General features: G+C 40.4%; 1 protein-coding gene across 10 annotated transcripts in view; it reads right to left on the bottom strand.

The window, feature by feature from the left end:
- The window catches only part of CFAP43 (cilia and flagella associated protein 43), a 90101-nt gene extending 79024 nt beyond the window's left edge, over positions 1–11077 (bottom strand). For 4 of the 10 annotated variants that reach the window (XR_006720472.2, XR_012510138.1, XR_012510137.1 and 1 more), the window contains exons 1-3: positions 10864–11076; positions 9105–9358; positions 2841–2937 (exon numbers count right to left, since the gene is read on the bottom strand). Coding sequence is in view for 5 of the 10 variants with exons in the window: in XM_074373678.1 (XP_074229779.1) it covers positions 2841–2937; positions 9105–9358; positions 10864–10928 (416 nt within the window). In the remaining 5 variants the exon portion in view is untranslated. Of the gene's footprint in view, positions 1–2840; positions 2938–9104; positions 9359–10321; positions 10354–10863 lie in introns of all 10 variants that reach the window. The other 6 variants (XM_010970951.3, XM_045507437.2, XM_045507438.2 and 3 more) reach the window with 4 other exon arrangements.
- Positions 11078–15762: the final 4685 nt, after the last annotated feature.

The raw sequence follows: 15762 nt of genomic DNA, 5'->3' as shown, positions 1-15762 counted from the left end.
ATGGTCACCCACAGTGAGGACCATATTTCCAGACTCCCTTGTAGCTTGATATGGCTTGTGATTAAGCTGGACAGTGGGAACTAAGTGGCAGTGATGTGTGCAACTCCCAGGCTATGCATTCCAACAAAGGTTTGTGCCCTTCCCATACTGGCTCCCCAAAAATGCACAGCTGGTGCTGCACTTTAGAATAGAGATGAGGGCATCTCCTAGGAGTCGTAGGACAACGAGATAGGAGAATTAGGCCCTGGACACTGGGGAACCACCAGACCAGCCGTGGGCTGCTCACACCCAGACTGCTGCACTTGAGAGAAAGAAACTTCTGTTTTGTTTAAGCCACTTCTAGGGTGATTTGGGTTTCTGTGACAGCAAATGAACCTAAATCCTAACATACATCAATTGCTGACTAAACATCTCCATCTATTTATTTCAGGCACCCTCAACTCAGCTTGTCCCAACTCATCTTCTCCCATTGCCTCGTCCAACCTCCCTCCAGCCATGACCTCCTATCTTCCTGAAGAGTACCATAATGTTCCCAAGTTGCCCAACTCATAACTCTGGGTTAACCCCCAACTGCCCCTCTCCCTCAGCACCACACCCAACATTTAGTCATTCACCAAGTCCCATGGTGCTGCTTCCCAAACACCTCCCAAATATCTCTACTTTTCTCCTTCCCATGCTAGTCCATGCCACAGTCGTCTCTCCTCTGGACCACCACACCCTCCAAAGCAATGTTCATGTCTTATTTCCCTCTAATATCCTTCTGTGATATGACTAGGAGTCTCTTTATGTGCAGATCTGATCAAGTCACATCCCTGCTTTAAACGCTTAATAGAATCCCATCCGTCAGCTTTAGGATAAAGGATGTGCTCACTAGCATGGCTTGTACATAGGGTGAGTATCCTTCTGTATTAATTATTAATAACATCTCCCTTTCACTCTCACAAGTATCCTGATTTGGATGATAAAATACACAGTAATTTATTTACAAGGCTTCTCATGAGCTTGCCTCAGACTGTCCCTCCAGGCTTGCCTCTCAGGGCTGACCTCTTGTTCTCATCATTATGATCTTTTAATTAAATCTTTAATCTGCCATGTTTTCTCTGACCTCATGGCCTTTGCACATGCCTTTCTTCTGCTTGAAATCCCCTTCCTTCTCCTCTTCACAAGGCTGATTCCTACTCATCCTTTAAGTATTGCTATGGGTTGGACGGTGTCCTCCAAAATTCACACGTTGATGTCTTCCCCCTCAGTATCTCAGAATATGACTATTTGGAAGGATGGTCTTTACTAAGTCAAATGATGTCATTTAGTGTGGCCCCACTCCAATGTGACTAGTATCCTTATTTTAAAAAGGGGAAATTAGGAACCAGACACACATACAAAGAGAACATCATGTGAACATGACGACAGTTATTCACAAGCCAAGGAGAGATCTGGAACAGATTCTCCCTCACAGCCCTCAGAAGGAACCAACCCTGCTGACACCTTGATTTCAGACTCCTGGCCCCCAGAACTGTGAGACAATAAATTTCTGTGTTTTAACCAGTCTGTTTGTGTTACTTTGTTAATGGAAGCCCTAGCAAACTAACAGAGCCATCAACAAGTGAGTGAGCAAATTATGGTATATTCATACCATGGAATAGAAAGGAATAAACTATTGAAATACAGAAGCATGAGAAAATTTTTCTTTCTTTCTTTCAGTGGAGGTACTGGGGATTGAAACTAGGACCTCCTGCATGCTAAGCATGCACTCTACCACTGAGCTATACCCACCACTCCACTGCCATGAGAGAATTTCAAACTAATTGTGCTGCATGGAAAAAGCCAGACCACAAGAGTATATAATGCACATGCAATTCTAGCAAACACAAACTAACCCAGAGTAAGGGAAAATACCTCAGTGGTTGCCTGTGGGTGAGGGGCAGGGCAGTGATGATGTAAGGGTACGTGTGGCAAGAGCCAATCAGGAAGGATCTGAAGGAGCACAAGGAAACTTTTGGGGATGATGGGTATATTCATTGTGCTGATTATGGTGATGGTTTCATGGTGTATAATACATAAATCAAAACATCGGAGTGTATGTGTGTGTGTGTGTGCATATATATATATATATATATGTGCAATTTATTATATGTCAATTATACCTCAATAAAACTATTTTTTTAAAGAGAAACTGAGTAAACTAAATGTGACTCTTTGAATCTAGATTACCTTTTTCTATGAGAAATGCTGGTATATAAAGAGTATCCTCAATCATTCCTGGAACATTCTGTATTTCCTTATAATAAGATATATTTCCCCCGAAGGAGTTTATATCATGGATGGAGTAGTTGAGTGCAGCTTTGAAGCTGGCCACATGAAGTGACCCAGCAAAGACCACAGATGTGTCTTTTTCACAAGTATTACATATACAGGTGTCAAATGGGGTATTAATGTTCTACCCTCTGAACATACAATTGTTCTAATGTCTCTAAAAATAATTAATTCAAACTGAGCTCTAATATAGAGACTATCTTAATTCCAACATTAGTGGAAAGTATGAAAATAACTCAAAGATATCAATTATTTTAAGAAAAGATGAAACTTTATGTATTTATCCGTGTATTCTTTACCTGACAAAGGAAATATTGAGACATACTAATAAAAAGAAAAAGGCAGTAATTAATCTTTTAGCTTTTCCCCTGCCAGTTTTCTGCCTAAAAGTAGCAATTATGTTAAACCTTATGATTAGGACTCTTATTCCTTCCATTTTTCTTTGTATATCACCTTTGATGAAATCCAGAAGGACACGATTAAAATGCGACTCAATGAAAGGAATTCTGCAGGAGCCTGCAACTTACCAGAGGGCCAGTTCAAATTCTGGGAGGGAGGAGTAACTAGCCAGGTAGGTGCCACAATAACTGAACGAAAGCAAAGTGTAGTCCAGAAGAACATTGCCTAAAATATAAAATCCATTACAAGGATTTCATCATCATGTTCAGATTAATGATAGTTTTATAGTTCAATTTCCCTTATCTAATAATTTTCTGTAATTCAAAAGCATTTAGCTCCTGGAATAAGAGATATGTTGGCTGATTTCTAAACTATGACCAGAAAACTAAAAGCAAGGTTAAGATCCATTTTTAAAATATTTTAGAGCCAATTAAGACCATGAGGTCACTGACTCAACACTTCAATGCAGAACTGAGCACACTGCATCATGTATGTTCCCAAATGGCTTGAAATGATCCAAGAACCATTAGATGTTCCATAAATATGAAACATGGTAATTAGAAAAGTTATTCAAACAACTTGAAACACTCTGAAAAGTTGTAATAATCCTAGCTTACTTCCATCTCTCTGTACCTTAGACATATCTCAGCTTAGTATCTTCCAGTTCTTGGAAAGACTATAAAAAGTTCTATTCTCATTTGCACCTACAGTTGAAGAAACGAAACATGACTTTAGATGTCTTAGCAACAGTATGTTTAGAATATGTATTGAGGATGCTAAAACAGGAACGTGTCTGCTTCTGCCTCCTTGTATGAGACTCTGGTTTTCCCTCTTTTATCTGCTGTTTTGCAGTGTGGTCCATAGATCCAAGTTTTGCCTTCTCCTTTGTCTGTCTTTTTATTTTCATGGTTTTGTATCAATTTTTACTCCCACCTTCAACAAAAAAGAATGCTATCAATTTCACTGTACTCTGCCTAGCAATTATGAGCTTTAAAAAATTTACCTTGATAAGCAGAAAAATCTCATCTTGGTTTAAATGACACTTTTTAAAAAGAATATTGACATGGAACATTTTTTGATGTTTTTGGTCATTGGTAGTTTTGTGCTTTGGGCAAGTTCCTTTTCCATTGTTCTAATGGGATGTCTACACTTTTTCTTACTGTCTCATAATCATTCTGAAAATATTTGACCATATTTGTTCCAAACTATTTTCCTGTTTATTATTTGCCTTTTAATTTTTCATAATGTTCATAAGGCTTAAATTTGTATGTAATCAAATATATTAATCTTACTATTTTTAATTTTTTCCTTTGAAAAGTTCTTCCTCATCCTCAAATCGTTTCAATTTTCTACCACATTTTTCTTCTACTTTTCAATGTGTTTTTTTATATTGGCTGTTTTTGTTGGATATATGTTTTGATGTACAGTATGACGTGAGTAGCCAACTTGATACTTTTGTCCAAATACTTTTCTTAACACCATTGGTGAATAATCCATATCATCTATTTGCTGTGTGGTGAGGGGAGTGCCTTTCATCATATACTTCACTCTATATATCTAGAGTCTGTCTTCAGCCTTCAGCTCTTCCACTGATCAGGTGATCCCTGCACCAATACCATAAATTACTAGAGCACCATAATGCTAAGAGGCCCTCTGCCTTGTCATCAATCTCTTTCAAATTATTTCCATCTCCACTTTTTGTTCTGAAAGAACATTCATTTCATTTAGGTTCTCCTGGCTCTCTAAAACATAAACCTGTGAATTATATTCTGTGAAGAATATCAGAAATGCATTTATAATAACCAGGCTTTCCATGCAAGAATATGCCTCTATATGTTTATATCAGTGATTTTTGTAGTTTTCTTCATCACAATCAAAGTTCTTCTTTGGAGTAGTCCTGAATATTTAAATCTTCTAATTGCGTGGACATTTATTTTGAAACCAGCATCTTACAGAGCATTCTTGTATCAGTCATAGTAGACTATTGTATTGCCCATTATCTCCTTTCCCACAGCTATAATTTTTCTGTTTCATATTTTGTTGCATTGGCTAGAACTTTCAGGTTGATATTTAACACTAGTGTAACATCAGGTATCCTTAATGACTTTGTCTTAGTTTTATTGTGAATGCCTTTAGAGTTTCATTATTCAATAATAATGTTGGCTATTGGTTTGAATTAACTATCAATTGCTTGGACAGGGCTACAGCCAAATAATCAAGTCGGGGAAATTTTAAAGATGTAGAGTGGTTTTAGTCCATATACAGGCATACCTTGGAGACACCATGGGTTTGGTTCCAGACCACCACAATAAAGCAAATATCACAATAAAGCAAATATCACAGTAAAGCAAGTGACTCAAAATTTTTTTGGTTTCCCAGTGCATATACAAGTTATATTTACACTATACTATAGTCTATTAAGTGTGCAATAGCATTATGTCTTTAAAATGTACATCTCTTAATTAAGCATATTTTATTACAAAAAAATGCTAAGCATCATCTGAGCCTTTAGAGAGTCATAATGTTTTTTGCTGGTGGAGGGTCTTGCCTCAGTGTTAATAGATGCTAACAGATTAGGGTAGTGTTGCTGAATGTTGGGGTGCCTGTGGCAATTTATTAAAATAAGACAAAAGGAAGTTTTCCACATCCTTTGATTCTCTTTCATGAATGATTTCTCTGTAACATGCGATGCTGTTTGATAGCATTTTACCTGTGGTAGAACTTCTTTAAAAATTGGAGTTAATCATCCTTTCACATCCTGCCACTGCTTTATCAACTAAGTTTACGTAATATTCTAAATCCTTTGTTGTCATTTCAACAAGGTCACAGCATCTTCACCAGGAATAGATTCGATTTCAAGAAACCTGTTTCTTTGCTCATCCACAAGACAATTCCATATGCATTCAAGTTTTATAGTGAGATCAGAGCAATTCAATCACACATTCAGGCGCCACTTCTAACTCTAGTTCTCTTGCTATTTCCACTACATCTGCAATTACTTCCTCTCCTGAAGTCCTGACCTCCTCAAAGCCATCCATCAGGGTTGGAATCAACTTCTTTCAAATGCCTGTTAATATTGATATTTTGACCTCTTTCATGTGAATCACGAATGTTCTTAATGGCATGTAGAATGGTGAATTTTTCCAGGTTTTCAATTTACTTTGCCCAGATCTATCAGAAAAATCAACATGTATTTCTTGAATGCAGAAATTACTCCTTGGTCTATGGGCTGCAGAAGGGATGTTGTGTTAGCAGGACATGAAAATAACATTAATCTTGTTCATCTCCATCAGAGCTTTTCGGTGACCAGGGACACTGTCAATGAGCAGTCATATATTGAAAGGAATCTTTTTTCCTGAGCAGTAGGCCTCAATAGTGGGCTTAAAATATTCAATAAACCATGTTGTCAACAGATGTGCTGTCATCCAGGATTTGTTGTTCCATTTATGGAGCACAGGTGGAGTATAGTATAATATATTTTTATGTATAATGCAGTAAAATTCTTCAGGGCCCTAGGATTTTTTGAATAGTAAATGAGCACTGGCTCCAATTTTGAACCACCAGCTGCATTATCCCCAAACTAGAGAGTCAGTCTGTCTTGTGCCTGTCCTTTGAAGTTCTGAAGCCAGGCATTGACTTTTCTTCTCTAGCTACAAAAATCCTATATGGCATCTTCCTCCAATACAAGGTTATTTCCTCTACATTGGAAATCTGTTGTTTAGTATAGTAACCTTCATTCATTATCTGAGCAGGACCTTCTGGATAACTTGCTGCACCTTCTACATCAGCACTTGCTGCTTCACCTTACATTTTTATGTTATGGAGATAATTTCTTGCCTTAAACCTCATGAAACAGCCTCTGCTAGCTTCCAACTTTTCTTCTGCAGTTTCCTCACCTCCCTCAGCCTTCATAGAATTGAAGAGTTAGGGTTAGGTTTTGGCTTAAGGGAATGATGTGGCTGGTTTGATCTTCTATCCAGACCACTCAAATTTCTTCCATATTAGCAATACGGCTGTTTTGCTTTCATATCATCTGTATGTTCACTAGAGTACCACTTCGAATTTCCTTCAAGAACTTTTCCTTTGCATTCACAACTTGGCTAACTGGTGCAAGAGGCCTAGCCTGTGGCCTGTCTTGGCCTTTGGCCTATCTCAGCTTTTGACATGCCTTCTTCACTAAGCTTAATCATTTCTAGCTTTTGATTTAAAGGGTGAGAGGTGCGACTTTTCCTTTGACTTGAACACTTAGAGGCCACTGTAGGGTTATTAATGGGCCTAATCTCAATACTGTTGTGTCTCAGGGGATAGGGAGGCCTGAAGAGAGGGAGAGAAGCAGGGGAATAGCTGTTTGGTATAATAATCAGAACATACACAACACTTAGAGATTAAGTTTGCCATCTTATATGAGTGTAGTTTGCGGCACCTCAAAACAAATACAACAATAACATCAAAGATCACTTATCACCACAACAAATATAATAGTAACGGGAAAAGTTTGAAAATTTGCAGGAATTACTAAATGTGACACAGAGACCTGAAGTGAGCAAATACTATTGTAAAAAAGGTGCCAATAGACTTGCTCAATGCAGGGTTCCACAAACCTTCAATTTGTAAAAATGTAGTGTCTATGAAGCACAGTAAAGCAAAGCACAATAAAAGGATATATGCCTGTAGACAGTTCCCAGTGATGAATGGGTTATGTTTTAAATGTTGTTTTAATCTGATGAGAACACAGGTAAATTTCCCCACAAATAAAATGTTAAATTACAGTGAAGTTCCCAGGCTTGACCCAAACACTTCTTTGATCCAAAGACCTAAGACCAACCTCAAGCCCTCCTGAGCTCTCTGTGATGTGTTAAATGAGGGAATGGGTATATGGAGGCTCCAACAGATGTGCAGCAGCCCAGTGTGGGTCAGCTGTATCTATGAATGAGTCACTAATAACGTAAATGGTAGGAAACACAGATTGACATATTGTGTATATGACAATGATTGACATTGTATATACAACATATGTCATATATGTTATATACTTAAATATCTTATATATTATAATTTAATTTATCATCACAGCTTAACAGTAGATACCATTATTCCCATTTCATGGATAAGAAATTTGAGGCTCAGAGACTTGTCCTTGGAAATTATACACCAGCAATCCCACTCCTGGGCATATATCCAGAAGGAACCCTAATTCAAAAAGACACCTGCACCCCAATGTTCACAGCAGCACTATTTACAATAGTCAAGATATGGAAACAACCTAAATGTCCACTGACAGATGACTGGATAAAGAAGTCGTGGTATATTTATACAATGGAATACTATTTAGCACAAAACAACAACATAATACCATTTGCAGCAACGTGGATGTCCCTGGAGAATGTCATTCTAAGTGAAGTAAGCCAGAAAGAGAAAGAAAAATACCATATGATGTCACTCATATGTGGAAACAAAGGAGGAGGAGGAGGAGGAGGGAGAGGAGGAGGAGGAGGAAGAGAGGAAGAGGAAGAGGAGGAAGAGGAAGAGGAGGAAGAAGAAGAGGAAGATGATGACGATGACAAATGAACTTAAATATAAAACAGAAACAGACTCACAGACATAGAATACAAACTTGTGGTTGCCAAGGAGGAGGAGGGTGGGAAGGGACAGACTGGGAGTTTGAGATTTGTAGATATTGACAGGTATATATAGAATAGATAAACAAGTTTATACTGTATAGCACAGGGAAATATATTCAAGATCTTGTAGTAGCTCACAGTGAAAAAGAATGTGAAAATGAATATATATATATATTCATATATGACTGAAGAATTGTGGTGTACACCAGAAATTGACACAACATTGTAAACTGACTATAACTCAATAAAAAATATTTTTAAGAAATAAATAAAAAAGAAATTATACAACATCCATTCAGCTAGATGTTCAATAAACCATCAGGAAAGAAAAAAAATTGTTCTGAAAAAGGATTTCAAACAGTATTTAGTGATCTAATGCAATGTTCTAGCCCAGTGCTTCTCAAGATTAATGTGCATACAAATCACTTGGACAATATCACTAAAATGAAAATTCTGATTCAGTAGGTCTGGGATGGGAGCAGAGTTTCTGCATTTATAACAAGCATCCTAGGTGATGCGGTGTTGAAGGTAAGCAGACCACAATTTAAGTATGAAGGCTCCAGCCTACTTAATTAAATTCTCTGTGATCAGTCTGATTCCTTTCTTATAAAAGCGTATTACCTCCCCACCAAAAAACCCAAAAAACAAAACAAAACAAAAAAACTCACCAACCCTCCCCCCCAAAAAACCCTTCCTTTATAAGAACTAGATCTGTTCACATCTTAAAACAAAATCCTTCAGTTATGGCAGAGGAAGGGTCTTGCAGGATACCTTTTAATTTGGTCCTTCTGGTCAATCCAGGAAAGTTGTATATGTAGATGAGGGGTCTTAGCCGCCGGTCAGAAAAAGCCACAACTTCATAAGGAACATTAGTTGCCACGATGCCCACAATTCCATTCATACACTGGAGTACAGTCTTTTTCTTGGTTTCAATATTGAGAAATATCACAAAATTCCCACAAGGGTAGCAAATGGTACTGTCGTTGACAAAATGAACATTCTGCTTAGGGAATCCTTGCACCCATCTTTGGGAAAAGATATGTCACCATCAGTATAATGAATTTCAAATACTTTTCTGTTCTTTTTTTTTTTTTTTAAAAAGCAAACAAAAAGATCATAAAAATCTTTGAAACACATCTATTCTTTTCAACCCTTTCCTGCCCAAAACAATCTCAAGATAAGAGAACACGCATACTTTCTGTGAGACCAGTTTGAGTCCAGGCACTATAGAGAAGCTTAAATATAGACCTAAAGTTCCCTAAGTCTAAGAGCCTTTTTCTGAGAACTTTTCTAGTGAAGCATAGCCTCTGTTCAAACCTGAGAAAATCTCAGAAGGAATTCTGGGATCTTGTATACGTGAAAAGAAAAAGTGAAAACAACATAGAGAGAAAAAGAGTTTGATCCTAATAGAACACAAGGTGCATTCTGGGCCTTTCCTTTATAACTCTTTTGATTTTAAAAATAAACTTAAAAAAACAACTTTGAACAGGGCAGCCTGCTTTGTGGTTATAAGTCCAGTAGGAAAATAGCTTTCTTTACAAAGATGGAGCCTGTGTAGTCATGTTTTAGATCTAAAACTAGAGATAAATGCAGAAAAAAAAAAGGAATAAGTCAACACGAATAAAAAGGTTAGAATACAAAAAGAAAAAACAAAACCCACTTTGAGGGGGAGGTATAGCTCAGTGGTAGAGTGTGTGCCTAGCATGGACAAGGTCCTGGGTTCAATCCCCAGTACCTCCATTAAAAATAAATAAAAGGAACACACTTTTAAGTAAAGAGTGTGTGGTGTATGCTAGATGGAAGGAGGGAGTCTGAGAAGAGAGGAGATTCTGCCTCAATTTAAAAATATGCTTAAAGACGGTGAAGAACTCAAGAGAAGGAAGAGAAACTCAAGAGACTGGAGAGTACATCCGGGACCCGCGGGGAAGGCTGTGTGGACAGAGTGCAGGTAACACTCTAGAATGTGGAAGGAATGAAATACCACTTACATCTGTGCAACGCTTTAGCTTTTCAAAGTCCACTATAAGTGCAAATAAATCCAAAGTCAGTGGACGGGAGTTACAAGGGAGGGACTGATGGCCTTAACTGTGGGGAAAATTACCAAGGATCACTAGCCTGGGGTGAGGGCCGTCGTTGGGATGGGGGTGGAGGGTGGGGAATACATATGAAAGGAAACGGATCACTAAAGGTAATACTGAGCCAGAAAGAAGAGGCAGAAATGAAGAATGGAGGAGAGCAATCTTGGGTAAGGGAGCGAGGGGTTGGGGATAATAAGGCGCCGAGGGGGGCCGGGAAAGAGCTGGAAATGTGGTCCTTGAATATGGGGACGGGGGAATGGAGAGAAGTCACACAGAAAGGACGTCAGAGGAAGGCACGGGGTGGGGTGGGGGTGGGGTGAAGGAGAAGAAGTCGAAGTTGGCGGGAGAGCACGTCTACGGGATGCAAGGAAGCTGAGGGTGGGGAGAGGATGTAGTTCTGAGGGAAGAATTTCCGCATGAGTAAGTTAGTCGCGGGCCCGTGGACGCCGCACCTCACGGACAGGGACGAGCCGATAGCGACGTTGTGGGCCTCGTCTCGCTCCCGGCCTTGCGCCATGGGCCGTGTGAGTCTCAGCCGGGCGGCGGGCAACAAACGCGGGACCGCGGGTGGGGTCTACGACGGTTACTCTGAGGCCCCTGGTTGCCCCGCGGACAAAGCCTGCACAGTTTACATCGTATCCGGGAGACTGTAACCACTGCTCCCATTGGCTTCGCCCTTTCGGCTGCTCCGGCTCGAGCCAAGCGGATTGGCGGAAGGACAGGGGAGTCTCGACCAATGGGAGAGCAGCGAGCAAAGCGAGGGGCGGGCTTCGGGGTGGGTGCTGGACTGGCCCAGACCCAGGCAAGTAATTGCGGTATCAATATATATCAACAACAGACTTTAATATTTAGTGGTGACCATGCCATACTTTGTTCCAAGCCTTGTCCATATATTATTTCATTTAATATTCAAATCCGCCATCAGACTTATTTTACAAAAAAGGAGAGCAGAGTAAGAGAAGTAATTTGTCCAAGGCTACAAATCTGAGTGGGACTTAAAGCCAGGTCTAATCTAAATCTAGAGCTCCAAGCCTTTAACTACTATATGACACTCTCTAATGACCCTCCGCTACTTCAAGGAAGCAGACAGCGTCTGGAAGTAACTGATCAAAAGGTCAACAGTTTGTCGTTGCTTCTTCCCTTCACTCTCATAGCCTTCTGCCCCTCCCCCACCCCCTTTCTTCCCTCTCCTCCAGTCCTCTCCCCTTCACTTCTTTAGGTCTCTCCTTCCCATCTTGCCACCTTCTCTCGTCATTTCATTCACAAATATTTACCAAGTGTCCCCTGTGCATTGTGCTAGCTAGTCGCTCGGAACAAAACAGCGAGCAAACGAGATACAATTCCTTCCTTCATGAAACTTAGAACTTCCTTCTTGGTGGGGCCCAGGGAATGGGCGATAGGCATCCACTCCATTACAAAAATGTAGAGTCACAGATTGAATTAAGAAAAAAAGGAACATGATATTCTGAGGGCTTATGTTGTGGTCTTCACCTAGTTGGATGTGCAGTTTAGGAGCTGGTTTCTGAGTGCATGCACTATTTTCATTAAGATTTGCAGGATGAGGAGTGATTGCTGGGGTAGAGGATGGGAAATGGGCAGAGGGAAGTTTTTATAAAGGTATTAAGGAAGGACAACAGGATGTATGAGCTGGGCAGGGCATTATGACTGGAGAAGACAGAGACCAGTAGAACATACTGAAGGCTAGAGAAAGAGCCAAGGGCCAGGTAACAGCCAAGGTGAGAATTCTGGTCTTTATCTGAAAACCCATGGAGAGACATTAAGTGGTTTTAAACAGGGAAATTTCATGAACAGATTTATGTTTATAAAAGAACATTCTGGCTTCAGGAAGATTATCAATTGGGGATGGAGAGTAAGGAGAATAGAAATAGGAAGATCTGTTAGTTGATTTCTGGATCCTAACAAGGGAAACAAAGCAGAGTTTTCAGGCTCAGCACTACTGACATTTGGGACTGGATGGAGGGTGGGGGAGAGTTTCATGCATTATAGGATGTTTATCAGCATTGCTGCCAATAAGCACCTCCACAGTTGTGACAATCAAAAATGTCTATGGACATTGACAAATGTCCCCTCAGGGGCTAAATCACCCCCATTTGAAAGCCACTGATGAGACAATGTATTAAACATTATTTTAATGGTAAAACTCTGCGGAATTTGTTGATAGATTGATAAAGAAGGGTGAGAAGGAAGAATCCAGGATGCTCACAGTCAGAGACGGTGGTGCCCTTGCTGAGACAGGGTGAGGAAGGAATGGAGCTATTTGAGTCCTTTCTTCCTGGAAGAGTTTCTTTGCTGAAATGTGAGTGCCAAACACAGGCAGTGATTAGTATTAAGGGACTGCACAAAACTGGCTGACAAACTCCCATATTTCTTTTTTCTTCCCCCAGCTTTATTGAGATATAATTGTTATATAATATTGTGTAAGTTTAAGGTGTACAATGTGATAATTTGATACACATATATATTGTGATATGTTTACCACATAATGTTAGTTAATGAATCCTTCACTTCTCATAATTACAATTTTTAGCTGTATGGTGAGAATATTTAAGATTTACTCTGTTAGCAATGTTCAGTATACAAAACAGTATTATTAACTATTGTCATTGTACTATATATTAGAATCCCAGAACTTAATTCATCTTTTAACTGGAAGTTTAGATTTAGATTACTTCCATATCTTGACTATTGGGAATAATGCTGCACTAAACATGAGAGTGCATGTATTTCTTGGTATCTTGTTTTCATAGCCCATATTGCTGAGTCACAGGGAGAAGTGGCTTGGACAACACTCAAGCTTTCTCCTCTAGTACTTTCGAAGCCCTGGGCAGTTTCTGTTGCCATTCCCTCCCTAGTTCGCTTATTTGTGTTACTGTCAAGCCCTCCCTGCCCTTCTTCTTCCCTTTAACTACAACCTGAGCATTTTAGAGACAAATGTGATAAGGCAAGTCTTGCCACTGCTCCCAGAGTAAACAGTAGGTAGAGGATGTCATCTGGGCAGGAAGTGTAAACATAGTAAGGAGATGCTGCCATAGGAAGGTGGAATCTGCCATGACTCAGGGAAGCTGAACTTGCCCTGTGCTTAAGCAAAAGAGAAACTGAACAAAATCAAATTGAAAAAGTAATCTTGGGACTGTCTTACTTCTTGAAACCCTGACTGAGTTGTAAATGAAAACCGAGGTCTCCACCTTGGTTTCTGGGGGTTATCTGTGACTGGTATTCAGGAGGAGATGCCCTGACCTCTGCACCATGCAGATCACAAGAAGATGAGTGGCCTTTATTAATCTAGAAGGGCAATGGGATGGGAGGGATAAATCAGGAAAATGAGTTCCAATTCTCACTGTGAAAGACTTACCAGTACTGGAAACAAAATCTAAGACCCACAAGTTCTTTCTCTAATCAGTGACCCAAAGGACAGCCCTGAGTTTTTTAAGGTGAAAAACCAGTGTGTTCCACCATTTTTGGAAGTGCCCAAGCCCCCTAAACCCAGTCTACCCCTCTCAGCTCCCTCTCTCCTTGCAAATCTCCCCCCCCCCATCACTAGACCAGTCCTGACAGAATGAGCCTAATCCTCAGCATGAGGTTTTATACCTTTGTAGGGGAATTCTGCTTGTCCTAAAGGCCAAAAGAGCAGTTGTCAATTCAAATTTATTGAGCCCCAAACCAAAACTTGTCCACAACCACCCACAGAACAGAAACATTTATTTTCCACTAAGAGTTCATCTCACTCCCAGCCTCTCTTGAGTTCCAGCCAAACTCCATATCTGAAAGATGAATTTTCGCTAAATTTTTCACCCTTTCAGTAGGTTTCCCAGGATCACTTAAACATGGGAAAAGATTTTACAGCATATTAGGATATAGTTCATTAGAAGATGAATAAATGTCCTCCTGTGTATTAGCCTGTTACGGAAACAACAGGCCAGCCAAGAAACAAGCACCACTCGGAGGGTTGGAGTACTCAGATTTATTACACTGGCAGGCTTAGAGGGGCTTCTGCTCCAAAGCTCTGAACACCTCTAAATTGTGTGCATGAAGTTTTATAGGGTTCATCACAAGCTTGGGGTATTTGGCCAATAGGCATGGAATAGCTTTAGCAGCATCATTATCACAAAGCAGACACAGGGAGGCAGCAAACCGACATTCCAAGGCCAGATATGTCTCTCTGAAAATCCAGCTGGCTAGCAAAAAAAAAAAAAAAAAAAAAAAAAAAAAAAAAAGCAGGGAATCAGCAAACCAACACTTACTAACTTAGATTTACGAGTTAGCCCAGCCTGGGCTTCACATTCCCCTCTCTTCATGCTTTCACAACCCTTGTTGGAGTAAGCATCATCACTGACCTGTTGCAGAGGCTCATAATTGGAGGCTAACATCTGGAGTTTTATAGCCTCTATCTGCTCACTGACAAAGCAGGTTAGGAAGTTTAGGATACAGGGCCCAAATAGCAGAGCTGCAAAAATTAGGAGCAAGGGACTTATGACTGGTGCCAGCCAGGAGGTCCAGCCCCAGGGGCCCATCCGTGGGCCCTTGTCTAAAATATGTTTTCTCTTTTCCACTCGGTCTTGTAACTCTTGGACCATCCCTCTGACAATTCCTGATTGATCAGCATAAAAACAGCACTCTTCGTTAAGGAAGAGGCATTGTCCCCCTTCTCTGGCCGTGAGCAGGTCCAGACCCCTTCTGTTTGTGAGACCACCTCGGCCAGAGAGTCAGTCTGATTTTGCAGAGCTCCCAGGGTTTCTGCTGTTCATTGGAGATCCTGGCTGAACTCACCTGTAAGCTGATAATAGTAATAAGAGGATGAGGCTATGCCACCGATTCCTGTACCCACCCCTGTTGCCACTCCGAGCCCCACTAGCAAGGGGAGTGAGGGCATTAGCATCAGTAACATCAGCCTTAGGATTATCTTAGACATGATGCTGCGGTGATGGCACCAGTTATAACAAGGTATAAAATAGGTATCAGAATCTTATGGCCTATATTTCAGTCAGGTGGGGCAGTGCTGGCCAGCCCCACTACCAATAAGCAGGCTAGTATTGCAAACAAGGAAAGAGGCAAGGGAGCACAAGAGGAATACATTTAACAGTTTTGTTGAGCTTTCTTCAAGCTTTGGCTGTGTGTTGACTAGCCAGCTTCAGGGTGTGGCTAGAGCAGGGCTTGTTGATCTTTCTCTGGTCGCTCTTGATCTTGATCTTGAGCAGGCCTCCCAGGAAGCTCTCAATTCTCCAGGGACCCTCTGTCTGAGGTGAAGTCGCTCTCTTAACCCTGGAGTGGTGGATCCATGGGATGATTCCTGCAACCTGAACAGCTGTAGGGGTAGTTAATACCACTAAATA

Source organism: Camelus bactrianus, chromosome 11 (assembly GCF_048773025.1).
Source record: "Camelus bactrianus isolate YW-2024 breed Bactrian camel chromosome 11, ASM4877302v1, whole genome shotgun sequence".
Taxonomy (NCBI): Eukaryota; Metazoa; Chordata; class Mammalia; order Artiodactyla; family Camelidae; genus Camelus; species Camelus bactrianus.
Note: the sequence above shows the minus strand (reverse complement) of the source record. Positions and strands in the feature narration are given on the sequence as shown.